This window comes from Crocodylus siamensis, chromosome 11, assembly GCF_052110815.1.
Source record: "Crocodylus siamensis isolate JL-2025a chromosome 11, ASM5211081v1, whole genome shotgun sequence".
In the NCBI taxonomy this organism is placed as follows: domain Eukaryota; kingdom Metazoa; phylum Chordata; order Crocodylia; family Crocodylidae; genus Crocodylus; species Crocodylus siamensis.
The window spans coordinates 30,582,391-30,601,959 of NC_143405.1; the positions used below are offsets into that span (position 1 = coordinate 30,582,391).

At 49.9% G+C, this 19,569-nt stretch overlaps 1 protein-coding gene across 3 annotated transcripts in view; it reads left to right on the forward strand.

The window, feature by feature from the left end:
- Nucleotides 1-19,569, forward strand: part of IPPK (inositol-pentakisphosphate 2-kinase) — a 117,511-nt gene that overhangs the window by 54,322 nt on the left and 43,620 nt on the right. For all 3 annotated transcript variants that reach the window (XM_090022871.1, XM_090022870.1, XM_090022869.1), the window contains one exon: nt 18,574-18,669. In XM_090022871.1, the coding sequence (XP_089878997.1) occupies nt 18,574-18,669 (96 nt within the window). The remainder of the gene's footprint in view (nt 1-18,573; nt 18,670-19,569) is intronic.

Sequence of the window (19,569 nt, forward strand, 5' to 3'; positions counted from 1 at the left end):
TTTGTTGTTACTGAAGAAATGCACATAATGTAGTAATGGGCAGTGAACATTTTCAGTCTTGAGAAATAATAAAACATTTACCCTGGGAAATGGAGAAAGTAAAATGCTGGAGACAGCCTCATTCAATAGCAAGTATTGACTTTTTTTCCATTTTTCACCGGTCTTTGTACCACTTGTATTTCGTGATTTCTGGGGTCATAAGACATGAGAAGCTGGAAGCGCTTTATTCTCTGTATAGAACTCTTTGAGTAGATGGCAAGATATTATCTGCCAGCCTCTCTTTATCATGTATATCATCAGCACCTACTTTTCATGTGACAGGATGGAGGTCTAGCCTTTTGTCTTCATTTAATGATGTTTTCCTCCACTTGCTTATCTTTAAACAGTATAACCCCATACCATAGGAGCACATTGGGATGGAAAACATCTCAAATTTCTGTCTTTTTTGGTTAGTATATTATAGTATCTTTGTTTAACATAATCTCATTTTACTCTGACAAAAAGCTTGTTCAAGCCTACCAAAGCTTGTTCTCTTTGAACTGTTAGTCTTTGAACTAGTTAGTTTGAACTGTTCTCTTTGAACTAGTTTGTCTCTAAGGCAGCCTATACATGTTCGTGGGGGGAGAGGCATTTTAATTAGAGCAGTTCACAGACAGCTGTTCTAATTAAAATGCCTCAATGTCATGTGTATTAAGCCCCTGCATGTCTGAACATGGCTCCAGGATGCTTTATCTAACTTTATTTGACAAGCTTTAGATGACGCATCTCCACAGCCATTTAAAAATGTGTGGGGGCATATACACATGATGGTGAGGCCATGCTGGTGCATTCCAATTAGAACATGGAGCAGATTTGATTAATTGAGTCTGCTTTGATGCATTCCAATTAGAACACAAACCAGCACATGTATAGGCAGCCTAAAGTGCCACTTTCCCTACATACTGCCTAACATTTACTTTCTAGTTTAGTATTATGCTTGGATGGTCTCAGCCAAATAAACAAATGTTTTTAAGTTCCCTTGCATTGTTCCAGATACAGAAGACATACATTTGCTGTTCATGTGGAAAGATTGTCTGTGTTGCTCTACTTTCCCTTTGTTAGCAAGCTTTCCCATCCAGTGTAGTTGCTCTTTGGAAGAATGCTACACAGTGTACATTAAATCAATGAAGAATAAACATGATGATGAATACATACTCTATATAGAGACCATGGTAAGAACAGTTTTGAGTTTTGAAGCTTGCCGGTCTAAATGTATTTCAGAGGTAAAAAATATCTAATTTTGTAGGAAATTTTAAATAGTTTCCTTTTTCTGTTTCCACATTTCTCTTCAATGTTGTCCTTTCCGTTTTGCTATAGGCTCATTGCAAAGAAGGGCAACTTGGATAAGCATAAGAAAGTTGTTCCATATTTAAATTAATGAGGATGAAGGCAGAGATGTTTGTGCAAAGCTAATAGAGCTGATGGTTTTTGGGGTGAAGGACTTGCAATGAAATAAGTTTGAAAGGGAGTGAGGAATTTAGTGTTTTGAGTAGTAAGAACCTCAAACTCCAGTACATTAGGTAAGCCGATGGAGGAATAGAAGAGGTCAGGATGTTTGGCACATCCAAATGTGTCGAAGGCATTCAAAGTGGGTGCTTGAACCACCTCTGGCGGCAGTCTATTCCAAATCTTGGGGGCTTGTACAGTAAAGAAATTCTTCCTTATGTCCAGCCTGAATCGGTCACAGAGGAGTTTGTGACCATTTGATCTTGTCATCCCTTGGGACACTCTGGTGAACAGACGTTCCTCCAGATCCTGGGGAACACCCCTGATAAACTTATAGGTGGCCATCACCCCTGAGGCTGTGCTTTTCCAGGCTGAAGAGTCCCATTGCTCTCAGCCTCTCATCATACAGTCTGTTTTCCTGACTTCTGATCATGCGCATGGCTCTCCTCTGCACTCTCTCAAGCTTCTTCACATTCTTTTTGAATTGTGGAGCCCAAAACTGGATGCAGTACTCCAGCTGTGGCCTCACCAAGGCCCAGCACAACGGGTGAATGACATCCTGGGATTTACTTGAGAAGCATCTATGGCTGCAAGCCAGCGTTTTGGTCGCTTTACTAGCTGCAGCATCACATTGAAGGCTCATGTTCATCTTGTGGTCAATCATGACCCCAAGTCCCTTTCATCTGTAGTGCTAACCAGCATAGCACTGTTGAGCCTATAAGTATGCTGCAGGTTTTTCCATCCAAGGTGGAGAACCCTGCATTTTTCAGTGTTAAACACCATCAGGTTCTCATCCGCCCATTTCATGAGTCTGTCAAGATCTGCCTGGATCGCCGTCCTGTCCTCAGGTGTGGATGCTTTACCACAGAGTTGGTGTTGTCGGAGAACTTCGCCAGTCTGCTTCTGACACCAATGTCCACATCATTGGTGAAGATGTTAAGAAGTATAGGCCCTAGGACAGAGCCTTGAGGGATCCCATTGGTCACTGCGCAGCAGGACAATTGACTTCCGTCAACCACCACCCTCTGGGTCCTGCCACAGAGCCAGTTCCCCAGACAGCGGATCGTGGTGAGGTGGAGGCCGCAGTTAGTCAGTTTGGCCAAGAGGTGATCATGGGATACCAGATCAAAGGCTTTTTTGAAGTCAAGATATATGACATAAATCTCTCCTCCCTTGTCCAGGTGATAGGTCACCTGGTCGTAGAAGGACATGAGATTGGTCAAGCAAGACCTACCCACAACAAACCCGTGCTGGTTATCCCTCAGGATACTGCTGTCAGCTGGTCTGTTAAGGATGGCCTCTTTGATAATCTTTTCCAAGACCTTCCCCAGGGTAGAGGTCCGGCTGATGGGCCTGTAGTTTGCTGGATCTTGAAGATAGACACCATGTTGGTCTTCTTCCAATCTTCAGGCACTTCACCAGAGTGCCAGGAGTTCTTGAAGATCTGTGCCAGGGGCTGAGCTTTGGTGCTTTCCAGCTCCTTGAGTACCCTGGGGTGTAAACTGTCAGGGCCGGCTGACTTGAAGATATCCAGCGTGTCAAGGTGTTCCTTCACGAGGTCAGCTTCAATGGAGGGTAAGGAATCTCCCTCACCCGGGCCTTCCTGTCCTGCAGTGGGTGGGGTGCCCCATGGGACTGGTGAAAAACTGATGCAAAGTACCCATTTAGCAAGGTTGGTTTTTCATGGGCATCAGTTGTCAGTTGTCCCATCTGGTTTAGCAGGGGTCCAATGTTACCCTTGCTTTTCCTCCAGCTCCCCACATATCTAGAAAAGGACTTTTTATTGTCCTTAATATTTATAGCTAGCTGGAGTTCCATCGCAGCTTTGGTTTTCCTGGTTTGCTCTCTGCAGGTCCAGACCAGAACAGAGTATTCCTCCTTGGTGGTGGTTCCAGTCCTCCATCCTTTGTAGGTCTTCCTTTTAAGATGCAGAAGGTCCGCTAGTTCCCAGGAGAGCCAAGCGGGATGCTGTGCCCTTTTGCTGTCTCTTTCCTTTGAGTTGGGGTAGACTTAGCTTGTGCATCCAGGATTGCTCCCTTGAGGAGCAACCACTCATCCTGAACTCCCCTTCCCTTTAGGTTGTGGCCCTTAAAGTCCTCACTGATGAGCCTCCTGAACTTGTCAAAGTCAGCTTTCCTAAAGGTGAGGACTTCTGTATTACTAACTGACTTGCCAGCTTTATGGTGGATGGTGAAGGTGATCAACTTGGTGGTCACTGTCACCCAGCTTCCCTTCAATCATTAGGCCGCTGATTAGGTTGTCCCCAGTTGCCAGCACCAGGTTGAGCAACCCTTTACCTCTTGTCAGCCCATAGACTTCCTGCACCTGATAGAGGTTGTCCACACACGAGAGAAAGCTTTGCGACCGCTCAGGTTTGGTTGAGCGCTCCTCCCACGAGATGTTTGGGTAGTTGAAGTCTCCCATGACAACCATACATCGGGAGCATGTGGCCTCAGCTAATTCCCTGGCATACTCCTGGGCAAGGTCTTGACCCTGGGTAGGGGGTCTGTAGTAGATTGGCACTATAGTGTCCCCTGTGCTGTGTTCCCCACTGATTTTTAACTGAGGGTCTCAAGTCTACTGTGGGTGCCAATGCTGTTTTGCAGGGATGTGTAGCTTTCCTTGACATAGAGAGCTACACCCCTGCCCCTTGTGTCCACTCAATCCCTCCAGTACAGGGCATAGCAGTCTATACCTGTGGCCCAGTCATGGGTGGAGTTCTCACCAGGTCTCCGGTATCCCTATGACATCATAGTTATTTTCATATAGCAGGAGGACAAGCTCCTCCTGTTTATTTCCCAAGCTCCTGGCATTTGTGTATAGGCAGACAAGTGTTCCCTTGGGGGCCCTGGCCTTGCCTACAGTTCGTTCTGGGGGCAGGGGTGGGCTCCCTTAAGTGCCTTGGCCTGCTGGCTGTGCAAGGCTTGCTCAGCAGGCCAGCAGTGGAGGTAGTTCTGCCATACCCCGGCGGGCTTAGTTTAAAGCCTGGTGGAGCAGGTCAGCCAGTCTGGCTGAGAAGAGACTCCTCCCCAGTGGAGAGAGGTGTAGGCCATCCCTTACCAGCAGCTCACTGCCTCGCTCTCTAAAGAGCGGACTGTGGTCATGGAAGTCAAAGCCTTCCCGATGACACCAGTGCTGCAGTCTTTGGTTCATTACCTGGATCCTCTTCTCCCTCCTTAGCCCATAGTCTGCAACTGGGAGGATCAGTGAGAACACCACCTGCACCCCCAACCCCTTAAGCCCCGCTCCCAAATCCCTGTAACGCTTCATGACCCAGCTGGGAACACTCTGAGCCCCATGTGATTTGTGCCCACATGGATAAAGGAGCACAGGGTAGTGGTCAGTGGGCTGGAGGAGTTCAGGGATCTTCTTTGCAATGTCTCGGATCCGGGCTCCTGGTAAGCAACAGAGTTCCCTGGCTAAGGGTTGGGGCGGCAGACTGCCCCCTCAGTCCCCCTCAGGATGGAGTCTCCCACAACAAACACTTTGTGTTTTGTCTTGGGGAGAGCGGGGTTGGTAGCTACAATAGAGCCTGTGTTGCCTGCAGGAGCTTGCAACTTAGCAGGCTCTGCTGGGACTGCAAGAGGTTCGTACCTGTTGCAAAGCTGCAGGGGTGGGGGGCTTTGTGCAGCGAGCCTTGAGGCCCTTGATGACCTTGGTCGGACAGCATGGGAAGTCCTCGAGTCCTCCCCAGTCCTTGGAAGGCCATCCGTCTCCCAGGGGAGTAGGGCCTGGTAGTAGGAGTCTATCTCATGCTCACAGTCCCTCATGGCACAGTCTCTGGACTATGGCCTGGAGCTCCTCTAGCTGGCATGTGAGAGACCCCAGTAGGGAGCAGAACTCACAAAGGGAGGTGGCCATGCTTCTGGACCCCAGAGCCTGAAAAGTGTCAGCCAGCCCCTGCAGCTGAGAGCCCGAGGCTCCATTTGCATGGAGCCTGGAACCATAGGCTCCATCTGGGTAGAAGCCTCTAAGGTGCTGGGGAGAGGGTGCAGACCCCGAGGGGTGTAGCGTGTGCCTATCCATGGCATGCTGCTAGTAGGCTGCAGCTGGGACTGTCTACCCTGGGGGGCTCCTGCGCACCCTGCTGCGCAAACTCCCACGCTAACTCACGTGCTGGGCCTAGGAGCATGCCTTGGCCCACTCAACCTGCTCTCAGCTGCCTAGGTCCCTCCCTCCACAGGCCCCTGCTTACCTGTGGGCAGTCCAGGGCTCGTTGGGGGTCTTGGGGTCTCTGCTGGCGTCCCTAGGCTCAGGGGGGCGCAGTGGGCTTACACCTGTGCATCTTGCACCGGAGCCGGGACACAAACTGATAAATAATGCTTTTTTACCACAACAGTGTTTTTAAAAGAAACAAAACCTCTGAAAGTTTTTAAAGAACCAAATTAGCACAGACTAAAAAATTTGTCTTTTATCAATAGATATCAAGTTCCTGTGTCTTACCCCCTCAAAACCTTAGTAGATCTAGGCTTTCTACATATCAGTAATGAGTATCTCAAAGTTTACCTGAGAATAGAGGTGCACCGATACATTGGTCCGATATTGGATTGGCACTGATGTAAAGAAAATTGTCTATATTGGAAATCAGCCTGATGTGGCCAGTAATTTGGCCGATAAATGGCCCAGGCATGTGCGCAGCCGCAGCTCAGCACAATAGGCAGTGAGGAGCACAACCAGCAGCGTGGAAAGCTGCATGCAGCTGGTAAGTCTGTTGTGGTAGAAAGGGAGGGGCATGGGAGGGCAGATCAAGGCCCTTGCAGTGAGGAGGGTGTGGGGCTGGGGTGGAGGGGGGCGCGGGATGGAGCTGTGGCTCATCCGGGGAGCATAGGAAGGGGGGGATGACTCCCTCTGCTCTGCTTAGCTCATTTGGTGGCTCGTCTGCTCATTGGATGAGCTGCCAAACAGAAAAAACAAACAGGAGGAAAATGAATGGGAGTGTGGGGCTGTTGCGTAACAACTCAGGAGAGCTGGTTACCAGCACCCAGGAGAAAGTTGAACTCCTGAATGACTACTTCACCTTGGACTTTCATGTGACTAAGGGGAAAACAACTCCAGGCAGAGTACAGGATGAGCACAGTAGGAATAATCGCCTTCCTACTATTGCTGTAGAATTGCTGTATGACCAGTTAAAAAAAAATTAAACATATACAAGTGAGACTGGATGATCTTCATCTGAGAATGCTGAAGGAGCTGGTCAGAGTTGTTGTGGAACCCCTGGCAAAACTCTTTCACAACTTATAGCACTCTGGAGAAGTCCCTGAGGACAGGAAGAGGGCCAATGTTGTGCCCATCCACAAAAAGGGCAGGAGGGAGGACCCAGGTAACTACAGGCCAGTCAGCCTAATTTCCATCCTAGGGAAAATCCTAGAAAAGTTCATCAAGGAGTCTGTCAGTAATAAACTTGCAGAAAGTAAGATTCTGAATGACAGCCAGAATGGCTTCATTACAGGCAGGTCTTGCCTTACCAACCTCATCTCCTTCTGTAACTCACTACCTGGACACTAGACAGCAGGTTGACATTGTATACCGTGACTTCCAAAAGGCTTTGATCTGGTATCCCACAACGTCCTAGCAAGAAAATTGGAGGATTGTGGGCTTGACTCCAAGAGAGTCTGGTGGGTGAGAAACTGGCTGCAGGATAGGACCCAGAGAGTCATAATGAATGGATTTGTGTCATCCTGGTGAGAAGTGGGCAGCGGTGTCCCGCAGGGTTAGTGCTTGATCCAGTACTTTTCAACATCTTTATTAACAATTTGGATGTGGGGGTAAAGAGCTCACTGGTCAAGTTTGCGGACAACACCAAGTTCCCTGTCCCCAACAACAGGCAGAAGCATCATGGAGCTGACTCCCCAACCCTTGGAGGAGAACAGGGCTCCTGGTGATGGTGCCATCACTACCAGCCACCTTATTTCGAGATGCAGAAAGGTGGCAGGCTACTTCCACTTGAGCATGAAGTGGTGCAAGATGCTGTGGGGACGAACAGGCAGAGCTGAGCATCCCACAGCACAAAATCATGCAGGATGTGGAGACTTGCTGGTACTCCACATACTTGATGCTGGAAAGGCTGGTTGAGTAACAGAACGCCATCCATGAGATGGCCTTGGTTGGAGAGACTGTTTTGTTAAGGGGGCTGCTGATCCCAGAGTGGGATACCATCTCCCAGATCTTGGTGGTCCTAAAGCTGTTCCTCGAGGCCACCAAGAGCCTCTGTGCTGGTGATGTCCTCCTTAGCAGGTGCTCCCCATAGTGAAAGAACATGAGAATCAAATGGGGAAGTTCCAGGGGATCCATTTTCCTGGCTGGGGCAAGCCGCTTTTACCATAGGTGCAGGCACTGGTGAAGCAGCTGAAGGAGGGCATCAAAAATTACTAGATCTGCTGCGGTCCAGTATGGTCCACATGCTGGTGGGCATGTACGACCTGAGGGTGTTAGGGGAGTGTCTGCAGCAGCAAAATCCTTGATCACTGGATGGAGGTGCTGGTGAACAGTCAGGGAGGCAGAAGGGCAGAGGCGGGGGGACGTTGAAGAGGGGGATCCACTTTACTGTGCCAGCACACCAAGCACCAGCCAGTTTCCTCCACCAGAGCCACTGTCAATGTGGGCTAAGGGCATGGCTTCAATATTGGGGTCCAGAGGCACTAGACCCCATCAGGCAGCTAGCGCAGAGGCCTTGGTGGCTACCCATCGTGGAGGACATGGAGCCGCTGCACTGCGACCCCTTGGCCTATTGGGGAACCTCCAACCAAGTGTGGCAGGATCTGGACACAGTTGCCCGGGAACAACTATCCTGTCCACCAACCAGTGTTCCAAGCGAGAGGGTGTTCAGCATTGCTGCTGATGTTGTGACACCCTTGAAGATCTCCAAGGTAGGTGACTTGGATCCTGGTTTGGTGGAGCAGCTGGTGTTCCTGAAGGTGAATCTCCCACTGCTGGGGTTCCAAAACCTCCACGTGCAGAGGGAGTGCATGCCACCCTTTTCATTCTGCACCCATTTGCTTTTTTCATTTGCTTTCAGAACCTTGAGGTGCACTTTCACAGAAGCTCCTGCACCACTCTGCATGAAACATGGCAGGCCTCATGCCAGCAGAAGGGGCTACCATCCCTGCTGCTTTCATCCCTCTCTGCCTTAACACACATAAGTGATATGAGTTTTGATTTCAGCAGTTTGGGGTACACTTTCACAGAAACCCCGTAATCTATTTCCTTGAAACTCGGCAGGCTTTATGCCTTCAGAAGGGGCTACCATCCCTGCTGTTTTCATTCAAATCTTCAAAAAAATGACAAAGTTATAGGCATTTTAATGATTCCCCATTATAGTCTATGGCTGAATCTCTGAATCCGAATCGGCCAAATCAAATTGGGACAGTGATCTGAATCACTGAATCGAATCACTGTCCCTCCAAATCAGTTTAATCCAAATCCGAATCGAATACTTGCTGCTTTGCACAGGCCTGTTAACAAAGACATGGATAAGCTTGAGAGAGTCCAAAGAAGAGCCACCTATATGATCAGCAGGGATCCTGGTTTTCCCTGATTAAAAGTTGAAAATTCTCTGATTAAAAACCTAAAATCCTTGATTAAAAACTGATGGCCCCCCCCACCCCCAGCGCTGGTGGTGCCCTGTAGCGGCATGTCCTGCAGCCAGCTGCATGGTTCTATGGCGGTGCAGGGTGGTGGCAGCTGCATGCAGGGTGGGGGGGCTTTGTGGGCAAGTGCTGCCACCATGGAGCCATGCCCTTAGCCCCTGGATCCTAGAGGGTAGTGGGGCTTGGGGGCTGTGGAGCAGGACTGGGGAAGATGGTTGTGGGCTGAGGGAACGGGGATGCTGCCGGCTCCAGGCAGCACATTGCAGCTGGGAGCAGGGCCAGGGGATTAGGGTAGGGGGGCTTTGTGGGCAAGCATTGAGGGGCGCAGTATGGTGGTGCCTGCCATGTGCGGGCCGTACACATGCCGCCCGGCTGGCTGCCCAAGGGAGGGGGAGAGGGAGGCTGGCATATGGCCAAAGCACAGCTCTGTGACTGACTACAGCTGCGGTGAGGGATGGGGGCAGCTTGGGCTCACATGTGGTGGCTGCTGCTGCTTACCTGGAGGCCTGTGACAGCCACCACCTACAAAACTTCCTGCTGCCTCCACAGAGCTGTGCCTGGAGCTTTGCGGCCAGCGGCAGCGGTGCAGCGTGGGGTGGTGGTGGCTGGGCGGCACGCAGGCATTCCCATCCCCACCACCGCCCCGCACTGTGCCACTGCCGCTGGCTGCACAGCTCCGGGCATGGCTCCATGGTGGCAGCGGGAGGTTTTGTACTCAGTGGCCTTCACTGCTAGCACAGGCGGCCCCACAGGTAAGCAGCAGCGGCTGGTTGTGCCAGTGGTGACTGCTGCTACCTGCAAAACCTCCTTCTGCTACCACGGAGCTGTGCTCGGAGCTGTGCTGCCAGCAGCAGTGGCGTGGCACGGGGTTGTGGTGGGGATGGCTGTGTGCCGCTGGCCACTACCATGCTGCTGCTGCCACCTGGCAGCCAGCTGCAAAGCTCTGGGCATAGCTCTGGCAGCAGTGGGGGTTTTTGTAGGTAGCAGCCGTCACCGCCATCATGGGCCTCTGCTAAACGCAGCGGCAGCGGCCGCTGTGTGCGAGCCCAAGCCCCTGCCCCCCCCCCGTGGCTGCAGAGTTGGTTATGGAGCTGTGCTTCAGCTGCATGCCAGCCTCCCTTTCTCCTCCCCTGGGCAGCCAGCTGGACAGCATGGGTGTGGCCCGCACATGGCAGGCACCATCACACTGCACCTCGCATTGCTTGCCCGCAAAGCCCCCCCTGCAGAGGGGCATCCCTGCCCTCATCCCCTGGCCCTGTTCCCAGCTGTGATATGCTACCTGGGGCCGGTGGCACCCCCCCCAACCCCCCAACCATCTTCTCCAGCCCTGCCCCACAGCCCCACTTGCCTCTGCTCCAGGGGTGAAAGGCAAGCCTGAGCCTGAGGCCAGACTTGGCTGCCTCAGAGATTCATGCCTCACTCTTCCCCCTCTCTTTCCACCTCCGGCCAGGGCTGGGGGTTTCCCACCCTTTTTGCAATAGGCTCTTGCAGGCTGGAGCTGTGCCAGCCTGCAAGAGCTCTTTGCAAAAGTGGAGAATCCGCAGATTTCTCTGCTAAAAACAGGGATTCTGTGGTTTTCTCTGTTTTTCCGTGGGAAACGGAAAACCCAATCCCTGATGATCAGAGTCTTACACGGCAAGTCATACAAGGAAAGGCTGAAGGATCTGGAACTCTTCAGCCTGAAGAAAAGAAGGGTGAGAGGAAACGTGGTAGCAGCTTACTGCTGCACTAGGGGAGTACATCACGGGCTCGGTGAGCAACTGTTCACCAGGGCAGCTGAGGGTAAAACTAGGGGTAATGGCCACAAACTCCTGGAGGACCGATTCAGGCTCAACATTAAGAAAATCTTCTTCACAGTCAGGGTGTCCAGACTGTTGAATAGCTTTCCTACCCTGGAGCTCTTCAAGAGGAGACTGGACAGTCACCTTGTTAGGGTCACCCCAGTTGTCTTTCCTGCTTGGTGTGGGGGGCTGGACCCGATGATCATCCAAGGTCCCTTCTGGCCTTACAATCTATGAATCCGGCAGCTCCTACCGCTGCTCCTGCTATTTGTCCAGGAGGGCATGGAGGGGAGCACGTGCCCCCGGATCTGCCTGGGGCAGGTGGCAGCAACACTGGGAGGGCGGCTATAGGGTGGCTATGGTGATTTTTTTTTTCAGGGTGGCTGCAGCCCTCCCCTCCCCTTCCTGCCCCCCCTCCCCCTCCCGAGCATTGCCACCACCTGCCTAGCACCACCCTGGTGCCAGCCCCATCCAGCAGCTGCAGCCCACCCCGCCCCATGGTCTGCACAGATCCAGGGCACATGCCCGCCCCACCCTGCCCCGTGCCCTCCTGGGGTGCTTGCAACAGCAAGAACTGTGCCCCCCCCCCACCCGTGGACGATCTGCAGCTCTGTCCCAGCCTTGGCCTGCCCTGCTCTAGCTGGGCAGCGCCTGCCCCAGCCCCAGCCCCACTCCCTCTTTCACTGCAGGGGCCTTGATCTCCCTCCCCCCTGCCCATACTTCTCCCCTCCCTTACTCCTCCCCTTCCACAACAACAGACTTACCAGCAGCACCAGAAATTGGTATCAGCTGATATGCCTCCCTAAAAATCAGCTATTAGTATGGGCCCCAAAAATCTCTATTAGTGCACCGCTATCTGAGAATAATGTGTGTAAAGTTTTAAGGGCAGGGAGGGAAATAATCTGGAGTCAAGGAACAATTTTTAGCATGTAAACTAAAGTGATGTGTGGAGGATTACGAAGGAGGCTGGGAAGAGTTAAGTATTGTAGAGGCTGATAGTACTTCTGGAGGCTGACTTTGTGTAGCTCTTTGGATTGGGGAAGTAAAACCAAGAACTACTTGCTTGGGGGATGGGTAGTCTAGTACTCTCTGTGTTATCTAGGCCCTTAATTGTTCTGTATCACACTAGTAATCTGCATTGTTAGTATTTCAGTTCACAGTTCCAGCATGCACCCATTGTGTCATTTTGTTCCTAGGGTCTTAATTTGGTTAGCTGTTGCAGGCTTCAGATTTGAGACATACTAGTGATTTTCAGCTGGGGTGCTTCTAGATCCCTTTATGGATGCCACACATCCTGGGCCCTGTTTGGAGGTAAATGCTCTTCTTCCCCATCTAGTGCCCTGTGCCTGCCATCCTCCTCCACTCCCAGGCACTCTGTACTAATTGTTCTCAAGTTTCCAGCAGCGCACTCTGCTGTAGGTGCTTGGATGCGCTAATGGCACCATGTTTTTCAGCCTGGCTCATCCCCTCAAGTCCTTCCATATTCTCAAGGCTGGCTACAGGAGTGGTGGCTGACATACAAACTATAGGATCAGTCTCAGCAGCAGGAGCTGCCCTTGCACCCTCAGATATTGATTGGAGAGCTGGGGGACAGGTGAGGGAGCAGATAGTGAAAGAGCAGGGCATGGCAGGATTAGGTCATAGACAACACAGCCCCATAGTGTAGGAATGGGCCCTTAGGACCCCCTGACTGCACCGGCTGCTCCAGCAGCATGCAGACCCCCATCCTCAGGCATGTAGGTGACATTTGCAGGACATGGATCACTCCATGCACAGCAGTGGGAGAGGTGGCTGCCCAGGCCCATGCCCTATATACTTAACTGCTTGCAGACCCCATGTAGACTGTGGGTGACATCTTGGCCCTTTGTGGGCCACATGTGGCCTGCAGATAGTCAGCTGGGCAGCCCTAATCTAGTCCAACCCCCTGCACAGAAAAATGATGTCCTGTTCCTAAGCCATACCAAAACATACATACTTTCTGAAAACCACAACTTCGCTAGGCACATTTCCAGACCCATTTCATTGTCACTTCCTGTAACTTCATTGGTGTCACAGGTCATGTGATATCATTTCCTGTGAGGTCTTTGAATATGGTTCGCCGGTCCACTGGGTGATAAAAGGTTCGTGATCTGGCCCCACATTCAAAAAGGCTGGACACCTGTGATCTAGCCTGACCCCCTGCCACAGGCAGGAATGAATGTTGGGTCCTGCTCCTGCCGTTCTTATTTGGCATCAGCTAAATCAGTGGTTCTCAATCTGTTTAGCTTCAAGGCCCCTGCCATAACTTTTCCTGAAGTTAAATTCTAGCTCAGTGGTTCTCTACTTGGGGTACTGTGAAATTCAGAAAAGTTATGGAGTGGTGCTTTTAGGCTAAACAGGTTGACAAACACTGACAGACAAAACCTTCATTTGGAGTAGTGAACTTCTATGGCTTTTTTTCCTTCCATTCTTTGTCATTGTATTATTGTTACTACTACATTTTTTTTCTTGTGTCTAAGTACAGTCCTTCAGTGTGGCATATTTCAGTAAATATTACTGAAGCTGGATTTTTTGTAGTGTCCTGGCAAACATTCCTACTGGATGTTGTAGGACAGCTCTGGAGAGAGCAGGGTTGGTTTGGCTTAAACATTCTATCACAGTTACTGTAGTAGGACAGCCATGCTTGAAAGTCCTCATTTTTAAAATATGATGGCCTTTTCACTTTAGAAATGATTAATTGTCTTGGAGCAGAACTGAATCTTAAATACTTAGGTTCTGGAGGAACAGTTGTTTACAAACATGATGATCAAAGCTTTGTACTAGACAAAGAAACAACCTTGAAGCCTAGTAATTAGCCATGGAAGTTAAAGGTAGAAACTGTCTGTCATTTCTTACTTTCCCCAGGCTCATTAGAATCTCCAGAAAAGAACCTGGGGAGAAGTAGACGTACAGTCTAAAAAATAAAGTGCTGGGGGTATTTCTACCTGAGTTAAAGAATTCACCATCTCTTAACTTGTCTAGAATAACAAAAATGCTGTCTAAACATTCTGATGGTTTCTTTTCCTTTGGGCTGGATAGACGTTTCATAACTATTGTTAAGCCTTCTCTTTTCATATTATTTATTCTTTTATGGTTTATGGGAAACATTGGCCATGTCAATATTGTAGTCCGCTTCCTAAACTAGAAGCAGTGTAGCCACTTTTTAGGTTAAATAGGTTAAGAGCAGACTAATTGGCTCTGCCATTTTGCAGTTCTGTATGAACATAGTTATGCTACATCTGGTACAGGAGGCAACTGCGCATAGAGCAGTGCAGCAAGCTTGAAGGTGCCACTGTCTGAACCAGTAAATCTACAGTATAAGCATGGCTATAATATGATATTAGAACACTAACTGTTCCAGTCTATGGGACTTACTAGATTACCATTTCAATAGGAAACAACTTGTAACTAGATAAAAAACATTAACTTAATGGTCTAGTACTAGTAGAACTACATGTAGATGAAAGCATTATATTTGTTCCAGAAATGAAATTAGGGACCTGTTATGACATACAGAGTACAAAATTTACTCTTAATATGTGATTTTAATTTATACTTAAGACGTACTATTACACCTGATTGATGTAGTTACTGGAGTTGTATTCTATCTTGCCTGTTAGTTTCAAAGTTCAGTCTAGTACGCTGAGTATAAAAACAAACAAACAAACGTCTGAATGACCACTACCCTAATGGCTGTACATCCTGTAATTAGAGAGAGGATTCTCATGTAAATTATTTAGCTGCAGTATGTTAATGCATTTCATATTTAATGCACCTTGTATAAATGTAAAAAGGTGCTGCGGGTATTTCTAGGGGTTCACTGATACAGACTTTTTGAGCCAATACCAATGGCTGATTTTTTTTTTTTTTTTCGTGAGCCATATCAGCCAGTACTGATCCAATTCTGATTTGCAGCCAGGCAACATGGAGAGCAGTGTCCAGCTGGTAAGTCTGTTGTGCAGGAAGGGGCAAGGAGAGAGGGAAGGGGTATGGGGGGGAGGAGCAGATTGAGGCCCCTGTGAGGAGGGAGGAAGTGGAGCAGGCAGAGGTAGGCACTACACAGCTGGGGCAGGGCATGGGACAGAGCTGCGAGCAGCCCATCGGGAGTGTGGCAGGGGGGCACTCCCACAGCTGCACACACCCCAGGAGGGTATGAGAGGCGTGTGCCTCTGGATCTGCATGGGCTGAGGGTGGGCTTCCACTGCAGGCTGGGGCCAGGCAGTGCTGAGTTCTTCTGGGCAGGGGACTGGGCCAGGCTGCGCTTGGGGTGGGCAGTGGCAGCACTGGGAGGGAGCTACAGGGTGGGAGCTGCAGCCACCCCAAAATTTGCTGGAGATCCCCCAAACCTTCTTCCCAGCACTGCTGCCCACCCCAAGTGCAGCCTGGCCAGTTTCCTGGCCAGGAAGAGCCCAGTGCAGCCCCGGCCCCAGCCCGCAGCAGCAGCCTGCCCTTGCCCCATGTGCAGATCCACAGGCACATACTCCCATGCCCTCTTGAGGTGCAAGCAGTGGCAGGAGCTGCCTTCCCCCTGTCTAGAATAACAAAAATGCTGTCTAACAAAAATGCCCCCCGGATGAGCCGCTTGTGGCTCCGTCCTGCCCCGAGCCCTGGTTGTGCAGTACCTGCCCCGAGTCCTGGCTGTGCAGCACCTGCTCCAGTCACACTCCCTCCTTCCCTCTTTCACTGTGGGGGCCTCAATCTGTGTCCCCCCCCTTCCCTCACAACAGACCTACCAGTTGGACCCAGCTGCTCTCCATGCTGTTGGGCTGCACTCCTGGCCGTCAGCATGCTGCGCTATGATAGCTGCACGCATTCACGGGGCATTTATTGGTGACATCAGCCACATCAGCCAAAAAAAGTTGATTGCCAATTACTGTTAATTTTCCTTATATCAGTGCTGATCCTGTATAGTGTTAATTGTCTGTCTTTCTCTTACTTCCCTACCTCATTTTCTCTACTTTCTCATGTTCATATTTTACACTCTTCTTTTTCCCCAACTTAAACATTAGTATAGAATTCTTACTTAATCATGAGGCACTACTTCATCCCCTTATATAAGACTTAAAAATGTAGTGGAGGGTTAGACTTAGTGGTTTTCTACCTTTTTCCCCCACTATGGGCTGGATCTGGCTAGTGTTCTCAACCTGGCACCTGAAACAAATGTGGTGGGCACCATTTGGCCACATGATGGGAGGTGAGGAGCATCCCAGCCCCAACCTGCGGTTGTGGGAGGGGACGGGGCATGGCCGGCCCCCAAGCCAACCCTGTGGGGGGGGAACAGGGCATGTGACCTGGTCCCAACCTGGCTTCATGGGGGGAAATGGGCCATGGCCCAGCCCAACCCATGGAAGGGGAGTGGGGTGTGGCTTAACCCCAACCCAGCCCTGTGGTGGGGGAATGGGGTGTGGCCTAGCCCCAACCTGGCCCTTTGTGGGGGACAAGGCATGGCCTGGCCCCAACCCAGATGTGGGAAGCAGTTGAGCAGCCCAGCACTGCAGGGGGAAGGGGGCATCGCCGAGCTCCAACAGCCTGTTTGGGGTTTGGGAACTTGGTAGGCTGGGGAAGGCGGCTGTGTTAATGGCCACTGCTGCCCTGCTGTCAAATTTCCTGACCTAGGGGTAGCCCCATGGGCTGGATTCCAAGGCTCCATGTTTGGTCCATGCACCAGAGGTTGAGCACCCCTGGACTACACTATGGGGCTGTGTTGTCTAGGAAAACAAGCAGGTGAGAAAATAAACCCTCCACCAACTGGTACTTGTTTATCTATCAATGGTGTCCCTGGAGCCCCAAGAGTATGGTCTTCTGTAGTGCCAGCTAAATGTCAGATAGAGTTTAAGGTTGCTTTCGCTCAGTTACCTTGTCAGTCACCAGGAAGGAATATTCATCTCTCCTCACCTAGCCCAGGATCTCCAGATTTGTCCTAATTCCAGGCTCTATTTTTCTGCTTCTTTGTGCTTTCCTAAACTAAAGAAGAAATGCATCAGGATGGCAGTTCCATAGGGGCTGGGTTTCAAATACCAGCAGTGAAATACTATATTTTCTTGCATACCACATGCCCTCAAATAAGACTCCCACCTTAATTTGGGAAGGCAGAATGAAGGGAAATATTTTTAAAGCTAGGGCTGAAGAGAGCAGGGGCATAACCTAATCCTCAGTTCATTTTCCTTCCCTTTCCTGCTCAGTCAAAAGCTACAGTTTTAACCCATTCATAGCTGAATTGTTGGCAGCTCTCAACTGCTCAGCCAAAAGCTGAAACTATAGCTGCTGTTGAAGACTGGATTCCATGAGTGGATGTAAGATTTTGAAAAGAGCTAAAAACAGTCTGCAGAGCTGTGAATAGTTGCTCCTAGTCTTTCCTCCTGACAGCAAAATTTCCAAAGAAGGGATAGCTCGATTAATGGAACATCAAGACCATTGAAAATAAGAGAGGGTTGTTAACACTTAGAGTGAAGAGTGATTGTTATGTAAATTATAATGAGCTGTGACATCAGTTGACTCCCTCAGCACTGTGTGAATAGAAATGCCACTGCTGTTGCCAGTCAACTGGTTTTAAACTGTAGGTAGAACAGTAACCAAAACAGAGTGGGACTGTACGGCTGCAATCCCATTGCACCCGCTCCTTCCTGGATCTTTCCTGCTGGACTCTGCCCCTGTCTCCATGCAGCTGCTAGAGAGAAGGCAAGGAAAGGAAAGATTTTGTGTGGTATGTGAGTAAATACAATATACCATAACAGGGGTGCACCAATAAAGATTTTTTGGGCCAATACCAGTGGCCAATTTATTAACAAGCCATATCAATTGCCAATATGCCAATTGCCAATATGCAACCCAGCAGCTAGAGAGCAGTGTCCAGCTGGTAAATCTGTTGGAGGTGGGGAAGGGGCCTGGTGGAGATGGATTGAGGCCCCTACAGTGAGTGGGGCTGGGACTGGGGCAGGAACTGCCCACCTGGGGCAGAGCAGGACAGAGGCACGAGTGACTCATCTGGGGGGCACAAGGAGGAAGGGAATGGTTCCTGCCACAGTGCACATACCCAGGGAGGCATGAGGGGGCATGTGCCCCCCAGATCTGTGCACAGAACGAGGGCAGGTTGCTGCTGCAGGCTAGGGCTAGGGGCAGTGTTGGGCTCTTGCTGGTGGAGTGGGGGGGGGGCATTGAGCCGGGCCAGGGGGTGGCAGCTGTGGGAGGGGGGCTGGAGCTGCCCACCCCCCTCAATACCCAGATGAGCCATTTGCAGCTCCGTCCCATGCCCCGCTCTGCCCTGGCTGGTTAGCCCCTGCCCCAGCCATGCTCCCTCACCTCAGGGGCCTCAGTCTAGCCCCCGCCCCCACCCATGCTCCTTCCCTCCCCCTGTCCCTTCCCCACAACAGACTTATCAACTGGATACTGCTCTCCAAGCTGCTGGGCTGGCTGTGTGCATGCTACGGCTGCACGCATGCACATGGCATTTATCAGCTGCATTATTGGCCACACCAGCCAAACAAAGCCAATTGCTGATAATGTCAGTTTTTATTTTATTGGTGCTGATACAATATGGACCAATCTATTGGTGCACCTTTATACCATAATTTTGTAAAAATCAGTGAATAGGACTGAATAGCAACATGGATCCTTTCTCAAATCTTTGGCACAGGTGTATATTTCAAGGGCTGTTAGCTATTGTTGTATCATAGCTAAGTTGCCTATGTGTCATTCTTTTTCAGACTCCAGAAGAAATCTTGCATCACCTGCAAAACCTTGTCGATTTTGGAAAACACGTCATGAAACAGTTTTTTGGGGAGAACTATGTTCATCCTGGGGTAACTGTGTTTTTATCCTTCACTTATTTACTTTTAAGTATTTGTATCATTTAGTCATGTTGAAATTGTTTCCCTAAAAGGCTGTTGTTGGGTCCAAGTTGTGCAAACTTGTTCTGACTGGGTTATATGTGCAGGATGCACAAATTAGAGCAAAGCTTCTGCCCTGTTTTATCTCTGCAATTTATTTTGGGGCCAGATCCTTAGCTTGCCTTCTGGATTGACTTTTTCCACTATCAAATTGGAGGTGGGCTTTGATTAGAGGTGTTTTAAGGCTGTCTTTTCATATTGGTTACAAGTCCCAAAGGTTCTTGCAGCATGACTAAAACTTGGTTAGGCTCTCTGAAAGTATAGTTGGCAGCAGTCTTTGTTATCTGGGGTTCTGCTACTAAAGGTGAAAATTTGAGGGAAGATTCCAAGTTAAAGCTTGTCCTAAACCATATCACGTAAGTAGAATAGTATCGTATATCCTCAAGGGAGGCATTGGGAAACTGGATGACCTTAATCCTGTCACTTAGGAGGAACTTTTTGAGTTTTTTGACCTTGTACTCTAAATAATTCTTTTAAAGTAGGTTGTTTTGCTCACAGAGAAACTTTTAATTAAAGCATTCCCATTGAAACACTTTCTTTCTGCATATGAAATGTTATAGTTTCATAGTTTCTAGGGTCGGAAGGGACCTGAGCAGATCATCTAGTCCGACCCCCTGCCATGGCAGGAAAGAATACTGGGGTCAAATGACCCCAGCAAGATGTTCATCTAACCTCCTCTTAAAGACCCCCAGGGTAGGAGCCTGCACCACTTCTCTTGGAAGCTGGTTCCAAACCCTAGCCGACCTGACTGTGAAGTAGCGCCTCCTGATATCTAACCTAAACCTACCTTCTGCCAGGTTGTGATCGTTATTC